We start from the raw sequence: 22,170 nt of genomic DNA, 5'->3' as shown, positions 1-22,170 counted from the left end.
CCCCGACGAGGACAAGGTGGGGCAGGCGGCCTGGGCCCTGAAGACCTAAGGGTGAGCTCTGGCTTGCACGGGGACCTCCAGCTTGCCCCAGCATCTGCTAAAAGGTTTTTGTGCCAGAGGCTTCCGAGTCTGCCTGCAAGTTTCAAGAGCATTTCCATTTGCCAGCCGGCCAAACTGGAGTATTAGAGAGCACAGACTCCACCCAGCCCAGAAGCTTAGGGATCAGGGACCAGGAAGGAGAAAGAGAAGTCAAGGGAGGTCTTTAAAGTCTAAATTTATTCAGGTGTTTATACGAACAGAAACGACATCATGCATCGGTTACCTTTTGCCCTTTTGTACAACAGAACTTAAGTGCTCAGATATCTCTGCAAAGGTTTGGCTCTTGCTTTTTTTTTTTTTTTTTTTTTTCCTTTCTTTCCAGAACGTCAGGCAGACTTTTCAATGTTATCCAGTTTTGCACAGTCACTGGAGTGTTGCGTCATGAATTATTAAATCAGTGCTTCGTGGTAATACATAATTTCTTATCAATTATTCATGCTAATGTGTGTGTAGTTTACTTAATTGTGTTATTGACGATCAAAAGTAATTTCCTGAAAGTCCTCAAGGACACAAAATTTAATCAGCATAACTACTTTTCGGATGCAATGCTGTTAAGTATTCTTAATTTGCCCAACAGTTCACTTATTTATGTACCTTTCTGGAGGAAATACGAGTTTAATCAAACAATTAGATTGAAGAGTTAGTGTGCATGAGGGCTGGAGCGTACATCGCCCAACCAAACCTTCGTAATTACAGGGAAATGGGAGCAACTTGGCCGCTTTTTGGCAAATCGCTTCATCTTTGTACTCAACAAGCAAAATACAGCAAGAACGGGGGTCTGGCTTTTTTTTTTTCTTTTTTTCTTTTTTAAAGGAGACAGTGTGTTCCATCAAATGTGTTGCAGTAACCGTAAGTGAGGCACGATACACTTAGGAGTATTACAGGGGAGGGGGTGCTCCTGAAGAGTTAAGGGGAGGCAGAGCGCCTGGGAGCACAGCGTCTCGATTATCAGAACTGAAATGAGAACAGCCATCATGAAAGCAATATCTGTTTGCGTGGAAACATCATCAGCCAAAGCCACCAAACAACCACAACCTTTCCAGGACCCGGGCCAGGAGCGGGGCTCATGCTATTGCACATCTCCCTCTGATCTCTCCGAAGTCACCATCGCGTGAAAGAACACAGCCACGCTAGACTGCGGCAGAAATCTCTGTGAAAGTTGGCCCTTTGGACTCCATTCTCTTCTGCCACACGGAGTCATCTTCCTGGCTTTCCTGTCTCGTCAACCTCTCGACATACGGGGATAGGAAGAAGGGCAGCTCATCTGGGCATAAGTATTTAAGGGACCTTCCTAGGGATTTCCTACCGCTTCAAGGACTCTGGTCCTTTCCTGGGCCACAAAGCTACATTCTGATTGGTGAACTTCCCATCACTCTTCTGAAGAGAGGCGGGGCCTGCAAGTGAACACTCTAATTGCAGGGAACCCACACACAGAATCAGCAGAGCAGCCCCCATCCCCGAACTGACAACCTGCCTGACTGGACCAGGTCAGATGTGCCCAGGGAGATCTGCTAGGGTCAGGACCACAATGTCTTCAGCCCATATCTTGTCACTTCCTAGCCAAAACCTCAGCTAATTCCTTTAAACAAGACAAAGGAGGCCGATGCCAGTCCTGGCTGAAGGGAGTGAGAACTGGCTGATAGTCCACCAGTTCTGTGGTTCTTAAGCAATATGGGAGTGCCCGTCTCATTTCCTGTCATGAGATGTCACTTCTTGGCATCTTTCACGGATGATCCTTGCCACAGTCCTTGGAATTGACAAGACCTTCCCAGATATCTCAAGAAGGATGGTGGAATAAACTAATCTGCTTTGCTCCAAGGCTGCTTGGCCTGGAAAATAAAACAAAACAAAACAAAAAAAAAGAGACAAAACAAAAAGCAAAAAACAGGGACCTCATCACAGAGCAGTGTCCAGAGTCACTAAGAGCCATCGGAAAATGTCACCAAAGGAAAAGCGAGAACAACACAGCCTACCAGCAGAATTCTAGAGGGACTCTTCAGGTCTCAACCAGCTTGCAGGTCCCGTTTGCCCTGTCAGATCCATGAGGAGGTGGCTACTCCTTGTGGTTCAGAGGCTGGCAGGGCTGAGGCTGAGAGAAGCAGGGGTGGGCAGGGCTCCCAGCTGGGTTCTCCGGACCCTCATACGCTCTTCTCTCCCTCGCTCTGTTCCTTCGTTGGGGAGGGCTTGTCCTGGCTGCCTTCTGGAGGCACCTGCTTGGAGGCAGGGCCGGGGCTGCTGCTGGTGGACGGCAGAAGGTTGGCAGACTGCAGGACCGCTTCTGAATGCTCGCGGGCCTTCATGCGCAGGGCAGCCACGCTGGCTGTGCGGTTACTCTGGCAACCGTAAGTGGGGAGGAAGGAGAGCCCCATAGGGTCTGGGACGCAGCAAGAGCACAGTGGGCCCCCTAGAGGAAGGAAAACAATAAGCTCTGTCAACGTTCATACCCTGGTTCTTAGGGCTGGGGAGGGGGCTGGGCCCCAGAAGAGGGACATTGATCCCCTTTGGTTTCAGATACTAGACGGAAGACAAAGTCACAGGTCCCCAAAGATGCATGGCTTAGGGCATCCAGTTGGTCATCCAAAGGACAGTCAGAGCATCAGGGAGACCTGGTCAGTCACGGCCAACGTATACACCACAAGATTGTTATGAGGGTCTGATGACGTTCTTCCACAGCCCCAAACTGTGTGCCAAGGCATCCTTAAACTCACCGTGAGGTGCTGCTGGGTGCCCAGCCTCTCTGCCAGGCGCCGAACCATCTGCTAGCTCAAAACCACTCCTCACTTCACCGTGAGACCAGAAAACATTCCGTTCAAAATTATCAAATCTTTGCGACTCATGACCTTGCAGGGACCACACTGGCGGGTCGGGTCGGGCTGGAGGCCACATAGAATATAAAATGAGAGTGGCGGCGTGCTTTGCCTGCCGTGTGGGAGAAGCTGGGCAAGGCTCAACATGTACACCAGCTGGTCACAAAGGAGGGCTGGCCGTTTAAACCGATTATCTCTCCGGCTGTAAGAATCCTTTTCCAAATGCCTGCGACGTTGCTGAGAAAATACAAGGCTCACGAAGATCATTGGGATCTGGCCATTCTATGGAAAGAACTGTTGGCTGCTGCTTATGGCTCAAGGGCTGAAAGGCCTGAGGCCTCGGGCTCTGAAGTGGTTGTTGAAAAATACACCGAGCACAGACCTGTGACCTGAATCCTTATTCTTACTCAAGTGTTGTCTCTCAATGAACAAAGATGAGTCACAGTGCAGGAGCATCCTGAAGGGGCCCAAGCCAGAGCCGAGAACCATGAAAAGTATAGAGTCCCCTGTCCCTGATTCACCTGCCGTCTTCGTCATGCCCATAAATGCCCATAAGATGGTTTTCTCCTGTCTCCCACTTCAGACCACCTCAGAGCAATAATCCAGACAGGATACTCATGCCCACTTTGCCTTCAAAGCCCTGCAGACCCGTGTGACACAGGATCAGCGTCTTGAGGGGAGCTAATCAGTGTCTACATGCAGTGGGAGACCTCTACCCTCCCTTCCCAGGAACAAGCTTTGCCTCTCATGGCCAGGGCCAGGCAACTGCCCCTTCTCCTCTTCAGCAAATTCAAGCATTTTGCCCCTCGTTGCCCTTCCTGCTCAAAAGCAACAGGAAGCTCCCCTCGGCCAAACTTGCCATCCCCTCTCATCTCCAATATGGCCCTGAGCGGGGTTAGTATTCTTCCTTTCCCTCTCCAGCTAAGGAGTCAGAGGTTCCATGCCTTGTAGAGGTGGGAGCAGCCCCTCTGACACCTTAACACAATGGCTGAAACACAGCCGTGGTTTCCTGCCGTGGTTTTCCAATGAGGACCTGATACAGCTACCTTGGTAGCAGCCACCAGGATGAGGGGGAGAGAGATATCACCAGGGTCAAGCGCACAAGGGAATTCGAAGAACCGTTTTCCCAACTCTGACTGCCTGGCTGGCATTGAACCTGAGGTGCATTTGATCAAGCCCCGAGTCCTGGGTGCTCCCTGTTCCCAGTGACTTCACAGAGACAAAGTGGTGTGCTGACACTAGTCATAATGAGACACCACAGGTTCTGCTGGAAAGGGTGTGTGTGTGAGTGTGTGTGTGCTTGTGTATATGTGTGTGCACAGAAATGTGTACGTGTGGGTATCTGTGTATATGAGTGTGTGTGTATGCACACATGCATGTATGTGTGCACTTGAGTATGCATGTGCATTGTGTGTATGTGTGGTGTGTGGGCACTTGAGTGTATGTGTGTATGTGTGTGTGTGTGTGTATGTGCGTGCGTGCACTCTGCACACTGACACCTAAAGCTTCCGTAGGCAGCCTTATCCTCTCCAAGTCCCCTTCCCAGCAAGGCACTTGTTTAAGAAAACCAAGGATGTGAGGAGAACAGAACATTAAGAATGGTGATCCCTTTGGGGAGAAGGCTGGCAAAGAATCTGTGAGTTCTCTCAGTCTGGAAAGTCCACACTTTTCTATGATGACCATAAACATCATTTAGACCTAGAAACCTTCTTTACTAATGAATGGTTAAAAGAAAGAAGACAGGAGATGGCCAAGCACAACCCAGAGGGAGGCCAAGTGTCAGGAGCCCAGGGTCCCACACAGGCTGAAAGCCCCTCAGAGGCTTAGGGACCTGGAAGGGCCTCAGCCTTAGCAGTCACTGTGCTGGGCTATCCTAGAGAGGCTAGTTTTGCCACATTGGACTTGCTCCAATGTGTTTTGTGAGGTAGGTGCTCCGTGACTCCGGTGACATCTTCTGTAGAGTACAAAAGGGACAAAGCTTCTCCTGAGGCCACAATCCACACTCCCTAGATATCACCAACAATGGTTCCAAGAAAGTCACCAATAACTTCAGCCCTGGTCCTTGAACCCCAGTACCCAGTTTGTGGCCTGGTTCTTACCCCACCCCCACTCTAGACAAAGGGGAAACTGAGGACCAAATGAAGTCAAAGGCTCTAGGGAATCCTACGATTAAAAACACACCATGGAGCGGCATTCTTCTTTGAAAGGGAACACTGACTCACGTCACAACAAGAGGGGACCCCCGAGGATTTGATAAGTAAAGTTAATCATTAGGAAGACAGGACTACAGGGTTCAAGTCACAAGGAGACATTCAAGACAATAGACAAGTCTATAGGGAGGGAGAGCAGAATGCCAGTTCTTGGGGGCTGGGGCCAACAGGAACAAGGGGTTGATGTTTAATTGATACAGCTTTAATTTTGTGAGATGGAAAGGATTTCAATGATCTAGCTAAGTGGACAGTTGCCCCCAGCCCTGATGTAGGACTACCGCAACACCAAACCCAAGGATGCCCAAGTCCCTTGTAACAAATGTTGGCCCAAAACCTGTGAGCATCTCTCACCCACTTTCCCTCGTCTCTGAGTGATACAAGTTCTGAGCAAGTAACTGCCCTGCTGTATTGTTTAGGCAATAATCACAGGAAAAATTTGTCTGCCCAGGTCAGCATAGATCCATGTTTTTCTAAACAATCCCTGTCTGTAGCTGGTTGAATTGAGGAAGCTGGATCTCATGCACATTCAGGATTAGCAATGTTGAAATACACAGTTAAAGGTAATTAAGGGGTTAGAAAGCTGGTTCTGCAGCTAAAAGCACAAACTAATCTTGCAGAAGGACCCAAGTTCAGTTCCCAGAACCGACATCAAGAGGCTGAAAATCACCTGGACCACCAACTCCAGAGGCTCTGACACCCTCTGGACTACAAGAGCATCCAAATGCATATGCCCTCCACGTCGACACACACACACACACACACACACACACACACACACACACACACACACACGGCTAAATTCATTAAAATAAAAATTTCAACATGGTTAAGATGACAAAATTTTTCAAGTGCACTTTACCATAATTGAAAATAAATTTCAGTCAGGGTCAAAGGATAGGTCCACCTGGTCCAGGGAGATGAGAACCCAAGGAGGTCTTCAAATTCCTACAGCAACTGAGAAGCCCCAAAGTCACTGGGGCCACCCTACACTGGCCTATCCATGCAGCCTCATACCCAGCGGCTGATGCCCTCATCCCTGCTGGCTTGCTGGTTCTTTGACTAAGGCCACATTACATATACTGGTGCAGGCCTATAGAAGAGACCATGAAGCAGGGCATTGACTCTGAGCTGAACACAGACCACAGAGCTCCTGAAGCATCCATCAATGGTCAAGGCATCTAAGTGAACTCATGTACGCCTGAACAGCCCATCCAGGAAAGCTGAGGAGTGAAGCCTTGACAGAGTGAAGGATGTCTGATGGAACATCAAAAGAGCCTCCCCTTGCCCTTCCTGCCCTGCCCTGCCCTGCCCTGCCCTGCCCTGCCCTGCCCTGAATAATGCATGGTAGATGTGACCAGCCGTGATGGAAAGACAGATGAGACACACAGGAGAGAGACTTCTGTGATAGCATCAACAGCAAGCAGGAAACAATGGTAACAGGACTATATCTAGCAGGGAGACATGTAGAATCTGTGATCCAACTGTCCAAAGTGAGACCCGGTTTGTCAGTGAGCATCTTGCCAAGCGTGACTCCATGGGAAATTGGTTGTGACACCATAATGCCATAAACTGCCTTGATAGAGGCAAACCACGGAGGAATGGACAGGGTACAAATCATCTTCCTCTCTGGTGACTATACCGTGCCTTACGGTTTCCATCAGAAGAGTCCTGTCACTACTGCAGGGAAAGGGGCTGACACTCCTAATTGCTGTGTGCCCACATATATTCATTTATATCACCACCTGCCAACATCTCCCTGAAATCTCGCAGCCATTTTTAAATAAGGAAAACAATGACTTCCATATGTGGAATTCCTGTAAAACTAACTCTTGATTTCTCGGCAATTTTGCGATACTGAGAGGCCACCAGATGTCTCCACAGGCCATCATCCCAAACAGCTTCCTGGAACAAAACACTTCTGAGAGTTTGAGACAACAATAGTGACCTCTCTCCTCCCTGCTTCCAGAGTGGTTGATGAACAAAGCGAAGAAAAGTCAGGCCCAGGACCCATCTTTGGCGTCCTTATACGTGCATTTCTGGCTTTGGAAAGTCCGGTTTAAAAGGCTGTCACAAACAAGAAAAAAAAAAATGTGACCGTTGACAGCAAACATGTTGGTAGGTAATATAGAGGAGACAAAAGGCACAGAAACAGCCTTTAAAAAATAAGCTCAAAGCACACAGTAACCAAGGCCATTCAATACTAGGAAAAGCTGTGCAAAAGGTGATCTGAGGCTAGGGCTAGGAACCAACAAAACAGCTTGGTTGGATGGTACATGCCTGTAACGTCAGTGTTGGGGGGCAAAGAAGGCACATTCTGGGTGTCTAGTCGCTAGCCGAAATGGTGAGCTCTGGGTCCCCTTGGAGACCCTGTCTCAGAAAACAAGATAAAGTTATGGAGGAAGACAATTGTTGGCTTCCACACATGCTTTAACAAGTACATATGTACACATACATATGGACAAACATTATATATGTTAGTATGTGTGTGTATGTGCAAACAAATATAATTTTTAAATGTTTAGTAAAAGATAACTTGAAGCCATCACAACAGAGACTGGCAAGCCACGCAAAATGAGGTTGTATGAGTCCCTGAAACCACACATTTGTGACTATTAGTGACAGTGACATCGAGTTGGTCAGAAGAGAGGCTCAGCACTCTTCTGTAGTACTTCGGGAGGTGATGGCGATGTCTGGAAAATGCAGACAGCAAAATCAAGTCGTTGTTGAGTTCAGAGGTTCATAGGATGAAAGGTTGTCTCTCGGTCCAGCGAGTTGGAAGGAGGTAAGTTTTGAAGTGTAACCCTGGCACAATGATCCAGGCAGGACCACAAATGGTTTTGTTTTGTTTTGTTTTGTTTTGTTTTGTTTTGTTTTGTTTTGTTTTGTTTTCTGTTTGTGATGGATCACACTCCAGACGAACCCAACGCCAGATGAAAACATTACGAATTGGAAATGCACCAAATAGAGCCAGCACGCCCAACATCCAAGCTCAGCCTGACCACCTGTACACATCCAGAACACTTACTTAAGTCCATAGCTGGACAAAACCCTTCAGCATCCAGCCTACTCTATAGGGCAGTGTTTGATCCCTCAGACAGCTCTGTGAGTACAACACAGCAGTGAGAAGGAAGATGAGAGGGCAGTGTGCCTTCCAATCAACTGTTGTAATGTCCAAATCGAAGCCCCAAAGCCATCATGATGCCAAGACCTTCCGTCATCCCAAGCTGCTGAATTCAACCCCCTAAGCTACAGCTGAGATCTAGTCTAGAAACCACTGGTTCTAAGCCCTCAAACAATTGTAACGTTCATAATCCTGCATGCGGAAAGTAGAGAGCAAGTCAAAGTCCCAGCTCAGAGCTTCTCTAATGTCCTCTTCTAATCAGCCTGATTTGTTCCAAGTGCCCCGGGGGATGGCCCAGAGAACAGGAGACAGGCATCAATACACTTACAACTGTGTGTTCCCTACCCTATCACAGGGACAATTCCTGCCCTGTTTCACAGCCATGTTTATCCCCCCAGCAAATTTCCCACCTCGCCCAGAAACAGAGTCTTTATTCTGTTGGGAGAATGTTTAAGAAGTAGGATAAAGCAAACATTCAAGGCTCCCGATTTCTAGACCTGAGAGGTTGGGGGTTAACTGGAGAGGGGCCAGCCTTCATCTACTCATTTCTTAACATCTCGCTTTGTTTTAACTTAGGAAAATCTATCACCATGATTGGGACAAAAATCAAATTCTCTACAAAAGTATGTTCTACTGTGGCACGTGGCAATAGGCCTGTTGGTCAATCTCATGTACAGAATACATTACTACTGTGTTGAAATCGCACTGTAGGAGAGCAAATAGTGCCATGAAAAAGACACGAACTAAATAGTACACTAAAAGTAGGTTTGGGGACAGGAAGTCAGTGTGATGCAATTTCAACATATGTGTGAGCCCCCAAAATTCATATGTTGAAACTTTAATCCCCACAGTGATGGTCTGGAGAATCAGAGTCTTTAAAAGTGATAGGGTCGGGGTTGGGGATTTAGCTCAGTGGTAGAGCGCTTGCCTAGCAAGTGCAAGGCCCTGGGTTCAGTTCCCAGTTCCAAAAAAGAGAAAAAAAAAAAAAAGAAAAAGTGATAAGGTCAAAAGGGAAGATTTCACAGTGCTCTACAGGAGCCCAGAAGGGCTGAAAGGACAAATGATAGGGATGAATGGGGGAGGGGAGTGTGATAGACAATGACAGACAGACAGATGATAGACGATAGATAGATAGATGATAGATGATAGATAGATAGATAGATAGATAGATAGATAGATAGATGATAGATAGATAGATGATAGATAGATAGATAAATAGATAGATAGATGATAGATAGATAGATAGATAGATAGATAGATAGATAGATAGATAGATAGATAGATAGATAGATAGATGATAGATAGATGAAGATAGATAGATAGATAGATAGATAGATAGATAGATAGATAGATAGATAGATAGATAGATGAAGATAGATAGATGAAGATAGATAGATGAAGATAGATAGATGAAGATAGATGGATGGATAGATAGATAGATAGATAGATAGATAGATAGATAGATAGATAGATAGATAGATAGATAGATAGAAAATAAAACATAGGACAAAGAAAGAAAAGAAGAAAGAAAGAAAAAGTAAGGGAAAGAACATATACGGCTGTCCACTGTATCTGTGGGGAATTGGTACCAGGGCTTCTGTGGATTCCAAACCCCATGGATGCTCATGTCCTTTAAATAAAATGGCATTGTTTTTCTTACTCCTCCCCTAACCTTTCAATCATTACCAAATGGCCTGTAATAAAGACCTAAGAAAATATCAGTGCTCTGAGGACAGTTGTGCTGTATTTTTACCAAATTAGTCACAGGAAAAATGTCTCTATGCTTTCCTCTGTGGTTGGTTGACTCTTTAGATATAGAACCCTCCCTTCTGGGGTTGGGGATTTAGCTCAGTGGTAGAGCGCTTGCCTAGGAAGCGCAAGGCGCAAGGCCCTGGGTTCGGTCCCCAGCTCTGAAAAAAAGAACCAAAAAAAAAAAAAAAAAGAACCCTCCCTCCGTTAAAGAAAGCCAGTGGCATGCACATAGAGAATTTGCACACACATATGGTATGTTGATTTGTACCATAGATACATATGAATTTGTAACTGAAAAGTGTTTAGAAATTATAAGTAATAAATTTTAATTTTAATAATAAATTTAAATGTATAGATAAGGGGAAAGGTTGTACCAGTGCCAACACAGAGTGGTTCTGGTTGCTGGTTATGAATCATCTTCTGTGGGCATTGTATTCCATTTCCTAAGCTAACTGGGCATTGTTTGCACCAGCAGCATGTCTGGTACTTCTTATGTCCTATGCCTTCCTGCCTGCTCCCATGCAGATGATGGGACAGATGTTGCTCAAATCCCCTGAAGCTGCAAAGACCGTATCCTCAGCTCTCAGCGAAGACTCTGAATGGCTAACGGCCCTCAGCTGCACCGGACCATTAGTACAGACATGGAGCTGAGGATGCACAGTGAGATTTACCCAGGAACACTCCATTCATCTCCCACTCAGTGAGAGTTGACATCTTGTCACAAGGGACCCGAGCCTACAACATACTCCAAAGCCTACCTCCCTCAAGCCCACCAACTTCTGCCATCATTTGAAAACCATGGGATCTTCAAACTCAGCGTGAGGATTGTTTCGTTTGGGAAACATACTACCTCCCGGACACTAAATTAAAACCTACAATCAGATTTCCACTAAGTTACAGCAAATTCTGCTGAACTGATCTAATCGGCCTCTATCCCTATATGACATCATGCTTTAAAGCCTTGGTCTGGACATAAATACTTAATGTAATAAATACAGTCTGAAATATTTGATCTCCTTGGCAGTTTAATTGATCTACTGCAGAGACTGACAGGAAAAATTAAGTTAGCTCTGTCTCGTCTCCTCCAATAGCACAATTTCCTCCTAAAGGTCCATGTGATCCGAGGTGGGTGGCAGGTAGCATTCTGGTCCACTGTTTCCTTGTTGAACATTCCAGCTAAGTGAAGAAACTAGACAAAAACAGAGATCCAGAATGGCAAGACATTTCTTACCAATGCCATAGTCCTTTCGCTTCTTAATCAGGTGAATAAGTGAAGAACCATATTTCTAAGAGCCCTTGCCTATTCCTTAAATTCTTAAAGAGAATCTATGTGAGACTCTGAGCAGATGCCCATGGTATTTCCTTCCTGGTGTTAGCAGTTATGGCTAGGTGTGCTCATCATAACCAGATACATGGCAAAGCCAAATTCATACCCAGACACTGTCTTCTATCACAAGGTACTGATGTCTGTTCCTCCTCTGTGCTGAACCATGAGACAGTTGCTCCATGTGCACCGTTCCTCCAAGCTTGTTGTAAGCACCCTTCTCTAACTCCTGATCCCAGAACCAAACACTCCTGGTTTCATGCAATGCCATGCAAACATCTGGGGGATGGGGAAAGAAAAAGACTGTCCTTCCTGGAGATTGGGCGTATGTCAGTGTCTCAAGATTTCTGTTTCAAGCCTCCTCATGGAAGGAAACACTATGGTCAGGGCAGTTATACACTGTGATTAAAACCAAGATCATCAAGCCATTTTAGCAAGATCTTTTAGCACGCTTAACCCAGAATCACATACCCTGTGCTGACATCCTCTAATACATATGAACCCAATGTCTCAACATCCACTCATGCACTCAGGAAAGACTCATAGACAGGGACCAATTCTGCTCACAATTGCCGCCAGGACTTTGATGCAATCTCAGGGATAGTGGGGGGGGGGGTCCTGTTTCTGACTGAATGCTTTCCTAGAGCTTTAAAAAATATATCTGCGAGCAACTTCCAGATCTGAGAACCCCCAGCACAGCCAAAGCAAGTACAGAGGCATGTATAAAGGCTATTTTTCTGGCTGCCTCTCTCAGCCTCTGGCACCAGCTGAACACTTCCTCTCAGCTCCCTGCACTCCAGGGCCCCATTGATTAGTAGGAAGGGCAAACCCATCAGCACCCATAGGAAATGACTTCCAGAAAATGAACTGTAGGTTTTAAGCTAGAAGATGACAGCAGGTGCCTGTCAAAGAAACAGAATCAATCCGGGAGCCTGGCATGGGGTCTCAGAGAGGGACACTTACTTGGGTAGCTAACTTGGCTTGCCATTGTCGGACGTACTCTATGACCTTGAGCAGTAAGTAGTATTTTCTCTGCTGGCCTCAGTTTCTCCCACTGCTACAGGGAGAAATGTAAGGATATTCCTTACACATCATGAGTGCCAGGTTCTCCACCCCTCTAGAATTTGGAGTTTGAACATCACCTCAAAGGCCCATAAGTTATTGGAGGCAAGTTCCCAGCCTGTGGTGCTGTTGAGATGGTGGAGTCTTAGGCCATTGGGGGCATAACTTGGAAGGGGACATTGGAACCTGACCCCTGTTCTACCTTCCTTTTGCTTCTAAGCTGCTATCAGCACTTCTTTACCACATGCTCCTGCTGGAAAGTTCTACGCAATCAAAGGCCTGGAACAAAAAGTCAATAGAACAGAAAGACTGAAACTTCAGAAACCGTGAGCTGAAATAAACTTCTCTTCCTTTTAGGTTTAATATCTCATATATCTGGTCACGATCCCACGAGGTTTGCACTGATATTAAATCATAAACAACCGCCTGGAGAAGAATCGGGGACTGACCCGATTACTTTCCTCCTGAGGAATGACCACGTTCTGTCCCTCAGATTCCCTGCTCCCCTAAACACCTGTGTTCTGGAATCCACAGGACTGCACTGGTTTCCTGGGGCGCTGTGCACTGCCTATGCACCATGGACTTCTATCACTGGCCCTGGAGGCCACTTCCCGGGTGAGCAAATACCTGTGGAGTATGAAGCCCCCTGCCCCAGACGTCTACACCCAATCCCTTATCAAACCCAATTCGACTTCTCTTCCTTGTCATTTTGACCCTAAAGGCAATTCCTACTACTTACTAGAATTACTGTGCCAGCTTGGAGACATACCTACCTACCATGTGCACCACTATGTGTGGCCACAATGAGCCTCCACAGATGACCGGGGAACAAGAACTGTGCTGCTAGTCCAAATGTCTTGTGCATGCCTACTTCCTGCCCAAGAAGCCCTCAGCCCTGGGGATCTCCCTTACTCTTTCAAAGCTCCCTCACTGCTCTTCCAAACGAGTCCACTGCTCTCTGCAAGCCCTTGCTTAATTCTGTCACCTGGCTCAAGGATTCAGAGCCAACACGACTGACTCCCTCTCCATCCCTTATCCTAGCGCCCAACCTTCCAGCCCCGTATCACGGGGATATGGGTAAGCCACTGCTGGATGCCTTGCCCTAGAGTAATCTGCAATGCTCTGCTAATACTGGATGATGAACAAGAAAACTCAAGGTTTCCGAGGAATGCAGACAGCAGACAGTGAGGACTGGGGTTGATATCCCTAACCCTTCTTGAAGAACCCTTTCCCCACCCCCTGAGCGCCATGGCCTTCTCCCCTTCTTCATCCAAGCTTTGTTATCTTCCACTCTACAAAGCTACAGCAGAGGTGAGTGTCTTGCTAGGATCTAGAGGTTAGTCAGCTATGGCTAACACCCTGAAAGTGTGGATAGCAAGAACTGGAAAGCAGGTTGAGTTTAAAAACAAACATCCCAGTTCAGATCACAAGATCTGATCCGATTCCTTACGACTGTGGTTGCTGGTCCTAAAGAAAGCTTTCCATGAAACATACCTCCCAGAACTCCTGGGAAATCGCCTCACTTAAATCTGGGCTGGGTCTGGGATTAGCTTTAATCACTACTATGTAGCAAAAATGGAACCCATCCTGGGCATGGTCGGGAAGGCCTGATCTCCTGATTTTACACTCTTGGAACCTTAACACCAACTCAAGCCCAGCCTAGAACTAGAGAAGCAACAGAGAGAAAGAGGGGGTGTCCCTGCTCCCCAGGATTCCTGTTCAAAACCTGTCCCTACATAAGAGAGACCATCTTACGTGTATCTGGCCCAGCTCACATCTGGCTTACAATCTCCTGGGAGATCCCAAGCAAAAGTAGCAGAGCTGCCCAGCAAAGCCCAGCCAGCCCTTAGAACTACAGGAGGATAAAACAGTTGCTGGTTTCTTATGTAACAGGCCCACGGTATTCACCCCTGGATTCAGCAAACATCAGAAGGAACATACTTTCTGTTGGGTGTATACAGACAAGCGTCTTGTAATCACTCCCCAAACAACAACTTGCCAGACATTTCAATCGCATCAAGGAGGATAAGCAACCTAGCAGAGATTTAAAGTGAACGGGAAGGCGTGCAGACTATACACCAGACACTGCTCCCTTTATTTAGTATCTACAGACTTTGGTGTCCATAAAGGATACTGAATCCAGTAAACACCAGAAACCAATGAACAAGTGTGCTAAGATTCAGGGTAACCACAGAACCTGGATTAGAGATTCTATGAAATTAAAATCAACAAATGCTGGTGAAGAGATGGGGAAAGAGGAACGCACGCTCACAGCTGGTGAGAATGAAGACTGGTGAGGCCACTGTGGAAGTGGGTACAGACACCTCTAAGGGAAGCTGCAAGGTAGACCACCATACGAGAAGGTCAACCAAAAGAGTCTGGGAAACTGTTAAGGCAGGGGTTCTCAACCTGTGGGTCTCAAGCCCTTGGAAATTAAATAATCTTTTCACAGGGGTCACATACCACATATCCTCCACATCATATATTTACATTATGACTCATAACTGTAGCTATATTGCATCTGTGAATCAGCAGTGAATGTAATTTTATGGTTGGGGGTCACCACAACATGAGGTACTAAACGTATTAAGGGGCTGATCGTACCATTAGGAAGGTTGAGAACCACTGGTCTATGGGAAACCTGCTACTTTGTAAGCTAATTGTAAATAAAGAAAGTCACAGATCAATCTCTTCATGATAATAGATGCAAAAAGCCTGAAGAAAATATTAGAAAATCAAATCTGGCAATCCTTAAGAAGGAAAACATGTCACATCTAATTTGGGTTTCCTTCAGGAATGTGCAGTTGATTTAACGTTTTAAAATCCAATCAACATAAGTCATCACATTAACATAAAGGGAAATAAAGACCGTGGGGCCATTTCTGCAGCTGCAAAAGAAACATCTGATGGCGTTCTGTGTGGTTTAAAAATCACAGTGCTGATTTTTAAATAAAAAGCTAGGACGGCAAGGGAGTCGTCCCCTTTGACAAAGGGCACCTTGAAAAAGAAAAACAAGACAGGCATGATGGCTGGCATTTCAAAGCTGAGGCAGGTGGATTTTGAGTTTGAGGCCAACCTGAGCCAGAACTTACACGAACCTCTTTCCTTGAAACATGAGAGGCTGAGACTACAGCCTTGTGGTCCATCCTGTGGCTAATGTGTGAGACGCTGGGCTCAGTCTCAAGCATGACCAATAGTTAAGTGTTAAGGATCGCATGAGCCCAGGAGCTCAAGGGTAATGAGGGCGATACAGCCAGAGTCTGTCTAACAATAAAACAATAAAGAAATCACTGTACCATCAAAGCCAGACCAGACAAGGAAGAGTATACAGTTGTGAAAAAGGAGACGAACTATACTTGGAGATGACCTTCTCAAGTACATGAGCCGTCACAGAGCAGCCATAGCTTAACCTAACTACATGGCTAAATCTTGCCAGCACGATGCTGTGTCTGAGACACCAGATTCCCTGAGAGTGGGACTGCAGTAATCTTCAGTCATGGGTTACTCGAAGACGGGAATGTCCTCTGAGAAACACAGAGACAGTCTTGCCACGGTGTGAAGGGGCATCAGAACGCACTGAGATCTCAAAATGTTGGTGCAGCATGACCAGGCTTATGAGACATTCGTGGGCTTCGGCCAAAACGTCATGGGATGCACGTGTGGGATGCGGGGTATGTGTGTGTGTGTGTGTGTGTGTGTGTGTGTGTGTGTGTGTGTGTGTGTGTGTGAGAGAGAGAGAGAGAGAGAGAGAGAGAGAGAGAGAGAGAGAGAGAAAGTTCAAATGGTCAAGACTACAGTGTTCCAGAACACCTACTTCAAGGGTTCCTAGAACTCAGCAGGCTGACTTCATTTAGCATGAAGCAAGGCGACATGACCAGAATGGGGCTCATGTGGTCAGGGCTTCTGGGTGACAACCAAGGTGGCAGCACTGTGTTCAAACCCCTCCTGGAGCCCCTGGTACATGCCTTATGGATATTTCTAATAATCAGTCTGTAGGTGTTTTTATTTGTTTGTTTCTGAGTCGGTCTTACAGTGGAATGCAGACTGCCATCAAGCTAGAGATCCCCCTGCCTCTATGTCTCAGGTGCTAGGACTGTAGGCGTGACCTGCCACTAGTGACTCAAAGTTCATCTCTAAGAACTGTCATTTTAAAAACGAAAAATGGGGGTTGGGGATTTAGCTCAGTGGTAGAGCGCTTGCCTAGGAAGCGCAAGGCCCTGGGTTCGGTCCCCAGCTCCGGAAAAAAAAAAAAAAAAAAAAAAAAAAAAAGAACCAAATTAAAAACGAAAAATGTAGTAATGGACTGGACTGGAGTTTTTGGGGTTTTTTTTTGTTTTGTTTTGTTTTGTTTTGTTTTTTTAGAGAGAGAGAGAGAGCTCTGGAGAGGAAATAGTTCCCTTCCAGCTCTGAGGTTAGACCCCAAGCAATTTCTGACTGGCTAACGCAGACTTACTCATCTCAGAAACTGGTTGTTGTGGCTTTGCCTAGAAGCGAGAGGTAAGAGGGCACTTGGTGGCTCACTGAGGAGATGGCTTCAGAAAGGACATAGCAGGACCCTCACACAGCACTGCTTTCCTGTTATCCTCATGCGCGACTCATGCTTGCCTCATGCAGGCTCAGGACTGCTGAGAGCCAGTGTGTTTGAGAGTAATGATCCTGCATCCTCTTCAGACTCCACACCCAAGGCATGTGTAGCCAGGATCACAATGACTCCTGTCCTACCCGCCCCTGCTTCTTCATGGCCAGACCTCACCTGTGGCTGCTAGGCCCAGGTCATCTCCCCAGGAAGAGCAGACAAGAGGAAAGAAGGGGTCAGACCTCACTGTGCTACTCTGCTGCTACCTCAAGCCTGTCTGCATCCGGCCCAGAGAACCTCCATCGTGAGCCCTGCCAGGCAAAGGAGGTATGCCCTGTGGACGGTCTGCTGATGCCACTGCCCAGGCCAGAGCGAGCTTGCTGTGGCTCTCTCCGCATGCGCAGAGCAGGCTATGAGCTATGGACGCTGTCTCCTGGCACATTCGGTTCTGTGAGTTGCAGTTGGAGGCAGGGAGCTAAGCAACTGGGTTCTCCAGGATTCTCCTTCCTCTGCTGCCCGAGGCTCTCCTGCCCCAAGCAGTGCCTGCTCACCTACTGCCCGCTCTGCCTCCAGAACACACCCATTGTGGCCATTAATAATATCTTCTATATTAATGAAACGTGATCGGAAACTGTCCATTAAGACAAGACAAAAAGATTCTCAGTGTTGTCCTCCGGACACCCGTTACTGTTCTGTAATCTTTCCCTGTCCAAGCAGGGTCCTGTGACTTTCTAAGTTGATAACTGGCATGAATCGGTCAGTCATGAACCATGCTAGTGTAAGCCGGGCCAGCCTGTGAGTTCTCTCTAAGCATTCCACAAGCAAAGCACATCATCTAGAAAGCTCCATGACATCTGACAGGGTTGGTAAGGCCTCTCGGCATTGCCAAATAGGAGATAGAGGAAAGGTCAGTGGGCGGAGCATCCCAGGAGCAACAAAGCTCCAGGAAGTAGATCTTCCCGGTTGGGCCATGAGAGGAAACCAACACTGCCACCTGATTAAAGCAAAGGACTCTGCAGGACTGCTGGCAGGCAGTGTTCAAAGAGCACCTCCACGAGCTATCAGCTTCCTCACTCCATCCCATGAACGCACACACTCCCCTTACGCTGCTAACGCACGCACGCACGCACGCACAAAAACTTTTTTAACTTTTAAGACTTAAAAGGCTAGAGAAAGGGAAAACTCAGGCCACACCAGCAAAGCCATGCTAGGGCCCTTGCTTGGAATTCATGCTAACCTGTGCACACCAAATAAGGTGACAGCCTACATTAAGCCTAAGTCTAGCCAAGTTCCAGGCCCTTCCCTCAACATGAAATTCTAATAAGTGAAAATTGGTCCCTCTGATTTCCTAAGGAAGTCGCCATCTTGAGTTACCTGCTACTGACTGACTGCTTGGACTGTACATAGGCCAGAGGAGGGCCAAGATTCCCTCTCCTGCACACTTTCTGGATCATACCTCCCCTCAACTACCTTAATTCAAAAAGCAGGTGAGGATAGCCCCATGGAATTTTGCACAGGGCCAAAGGGACAGCTCAGGACTACAGACACCAAGCTGCTGGGGCAGTCTGGCTTCCTACTCACAATGGAGGAGTGCTCAGTAATGGCTTTGCCCTAACAATGTCCTTCATCCACCTCTATGAGCCAAACATCTGCCCCAACACTGCCAGATGTGAACGAATGGCTTCCTTACCCTGAATCTCATTTTCTCATTTATAGAAAGCCAGACAGATTCTTCGAGCACATGCATTTCGAGTACATGCATATACGATGGTCTTCCTAGCTGCTGACATAGCTACCTTACCAGGTTCAAGCCCAAGAGATGGAGATTAGTGGAGCTGGCAAGGTCTGCCCAGGATCTGGGGATGCAGGAAAAGTGGTGGAAACTGGGTCATAGACCAGGGCTCCTGGAATGCAACCGAGCCCTAGAAAGTCACCTCCTCCCCTGAGTCCGGATGTGGCTGTTCACTCCACTCTATAGCTAGGGGCAAGGCTAGGAAGAAAGGGAGTCAGTCTTCAGGAGTCAGGAATCTGACCCATCTTCAAAGCATTCAACACATGCCTCACAAAACAGCTGTCAACCTCAAGTGTGATCGGAACTTACAATAGAAGGAAACATCTCACCCTGTATCCTGGTTCAGAGTTACCCCAAACACACCTCCAGGGGCTTCAGAGCCTACCTGAATTTACAGCAGATTACGATGCAGCCCCAGGGATTTCTAGCTCCTTCCCAGAAGAGCCATCACCATAGAGAGTGCCAAATCTACATTATTCCAGCCATCGCAATGCCAGCACCAGCCAACGAGTAATCTATCTGAATCCCCTCCTTGCACAATACCCACTGTGTCACCACAAGAACCCGGCAGGACTGAGCAGGGGTCCTTTGGATGGAGGCCTGAGAACTAGCCCTTGCCTTTTCTGCTGTGTACGCAGTCTAGAGCTGGGCCCTCAGTAGAGGTCCAGGCTGCTGGCATCCTGACTCTTAAGCTCCTAGAACTATAAAAAGCAAACGCCTCTGGTTTATAAATCACAGTTTCCGAGTGCTTCTTTCTAGTTGCCCAAACAGGTAAGACAGGAATATTCCAAATAAAAACACATTTCCAACTTCTATAGAAAATTCAGAAATTCTAGCAAAACTTTCCTCTCTCCCACTTACCACCATCAACTGGCTTGATAGGCCACTGGCCCTTTGTGGGCGAAGCCTTCTCATCTTTCTCACCCCACTCCGACCTCTGCTTATCCCAAATCTGAGGGATCATTCCTGTCTCTGGTAATGGAGAAGTCTGCCTTTTACCCATGCCTGCCTCAAAGCAGAAAACAGCAAGAAAAAAAAGGCCCCATGCTTCCAGAAAAGTAGACAAGAGCTCCCTCGTACATAGCGAGGCAGACGTTGACTACATAGTTCAGTTTTCTCACGTTTGCCTGTCTAGAACACCGGCTCTCAACCTGTGTGTCATGCTCCCTTTTGACAAACCCACGTCTCCAGGACTGTTTACATTATGATTCATAACAATAGCAAAATTATACTTATGAAGTAGCAGCGAAAATAATTTTGTGGTTTGTAGTCACAACATGAGGAACTATATTAAGGTAGAGAACCATTGCTCTAGGAGTATCCCAGCATGCAGTGGGCCCAACAGGTCTTGTTTCCCACCTTCTCTCCCCACCAAACCATACCCTGCCAGGAAGAGTTATGTACCCAAGGACACGGGAGGCTGCCAGGCAGGCCCCTGCAAAGCACAGAGATGGGCCTGTGTCTAGTGAGCACACACTGATTCTTGCCACCTCTGCAGGGTTCTGACCATCCCAGATCCCCTGAAGCAATGGGATATAAAAGGAATTCAGTTCCTAAAGTGCACTTGACAATCTCTGGGGGGTGCACAGCCCAGCTGCAGGGAATTAATGAAGGGGCAGAAGGCAGACAGGGAGGGGAAAATAGGGAGGGGATAGATGTGTATTTACAGCTGGTCCAACTGAGAAGCAGCCCCACTACCAGACCTGCCCATTACCTTAGGACATCACCAAGGTACATGCTCCCTAAGACATGGACAGCACAGCTCTGACCCTCTGCTCATCCACTGCTTTTGGACACTTCTACCCTTCCTTTCCTGAAGCTTAGCTTTTGCCTGCCACACCCTCCCCACTACCAGCAAAGGTCCACTGCAGGGTTTAACTCTATTTACCAAAGAAAATTACAAGAAAGGAGAAATGTGCAAATCACTCCCACTTACAGGGCTGGAGTGCAGTGTGGGCAACATGTTTATTAGAAGTGGCTGTTTGCGGGGCTGGGGATTTAGCTCAGTGGTAGAGCGCTTACCTAGGAAACGCAAGGCCCTAGGTTCAGTCCCCAGCTCCGAAAAAAAAGAACCAAAAAAAAAAAAAAAAAAAAAAGAAGAAGTGGCTGTTCGCTGCTGAACTAACATGCAGCATAGCTGACAGAGCTCACTGGGGCTGACAGAACTCACTGGGGCTGACAGAGCTCACTGGGGCTGACAGAGCTCACTGTGGCTGACAGAGCTCACTGTGGCTGACAGAGCTCACTGGGACTGACAGAGCTCACTGAAGCTGATAGAGCTCACTGTGGCTGACAGAGCTCACTGGGGCTGACAGAGCTCACTGAAGCTGACAGAGCTCACTGGGGCTGACAGAGCTCACTGGGGCTGACAGAGCTCACTGGGGCTGACAGAGCTCACTGGGGCTGACAGAGCTCACTGGGGCTGACAGAGCTCACTGTGGCTGACAGAGCTCACTGGGGCTGACAGAGCTCACTGGGGCTGACAGAGCTCACTGTGGCTGACAGAGCTCACTGGGGCTGACAGAGCTCACTGGGGCTGACAGAGCTCACTGTGGCTGACAGAGCTCACTGTGGCTGACAGAGCTCACTGGGGCTGACAGAGCTCACTGGGGCTGACAGAGCTCACTGGGGCTGACAGAGCTCACTGGGGCTGACAGAGCTCACTGGGGCTGACAGAGCTCACTGGGGCTGACAGAGCTCACTGGGGCTGACAGAGCTCACTGTGGCTGACAGCATTATGTAGATTGATGGATAGATAAATAAATAAATAAATAAATAAGCAAGATGCACATAGGAACAGGTTTAAAGCAGGGACAGCCAACTCCCATAGCTCCCCCATGAGCACCTCAAACTGTGACAAGGGTGATGACAGAGGCTGTGGAGTGGTTGCCTCTGAAAGGGCCGCCTCTAAGAGAAGCTCCAGGTTAGGTGAGATGAAACTTAGTCACGCCCACCTACACTCTCAGGCCGTTTGAAATCAAACAGGACAGCAAGTGTGGAAATGCACAGTGCCTATGATCCTGCTGTGACTGGTAAGAGCAGAAGGTTGCCCAGCAGAGACAGCAGAGAGACCAGACAGTCTCCACCCTCTCTCCCAACCCCGCCTCTGCACTGGTCCATCTTACCTTTCAGAGATGCCACATGGGACAGGGCCTGGGCATAAGTGGCTGTGTTCAGGAGGGTCCCTGGCAAGCAGGAGGGGAAGAAAGGCCCGGCGGGGCCCACTGTGCGTCCCAGGCTGTCAAAAACAGAATGTTCCATTGAGGTCCAGCCTGTCTACAGAGCTACCCCAGACTCCTAATCCCAGAGTCAGCTAATCTTACCTCTGCTGGGCCTCCAGGGCCTCCTTCTTGCCCCGGGCCTGGTCCCCTGGGGGTGGAGAGTTGATGTTCCTCACTGGGGGTGGTGTCACCTCTGCCATGGGTTC

General features: G+C 47.6%; 1 protein-coding gene across 2 annotated transcripts in view; it reads right to left on the bottom strand.

Annotated features, from left to right (window-relative positions):
• Positions 1–257: 257 nt before the first annotated feature.
• Positions 258–22,170, bottom strand: part of Drgx (dorsal root ganglia homeobox) — a 30,637-nt gene continuing 8,724 nt past the window's right edge. The window contains 3 exon segments of one of the 2 annotated variants that reach the window (NM_001436744.1): positions 258–2,503; positions 21,869–21,981; positions 22,067–22,170. The exon segment at positions 22,067–22,170 is cut by the window's right edge and continues 75 nt beyond it. In NM_001436744.1, the coding sequence (NP_001423673.1) occupies positions 2,238–2,503; positions 21,869–21,981; positions 22,067–22,170 (483 nt within the window). In that variant the 3' untranslated portion in view covers positions 258–2,237. 2 annotated transcript variants of the gene reach the window in all.

The sequence above is a fragment of the Rattus norvegicus genome, chromosome 16 (assembly GCF_021556685.1).
Source record: "Rattus norvegicus strain SHRSP/BbbUtx chromosome 16, alternate assembly SHRSP_T2T, whole genome shotgun sequence".
In the NCBI taxonomy this organism is placed as follows: Eukaryota; Metazoa; Chordata; class Mammalia; order Rodentia; family Muridae; genus Rattus; species Rattus norvegicus.
The sequence above is the reverse complement of the archived record's forward strand: the minus strand, read 5'-3'. Positions and strand labels throughout refer to the sequence as shown.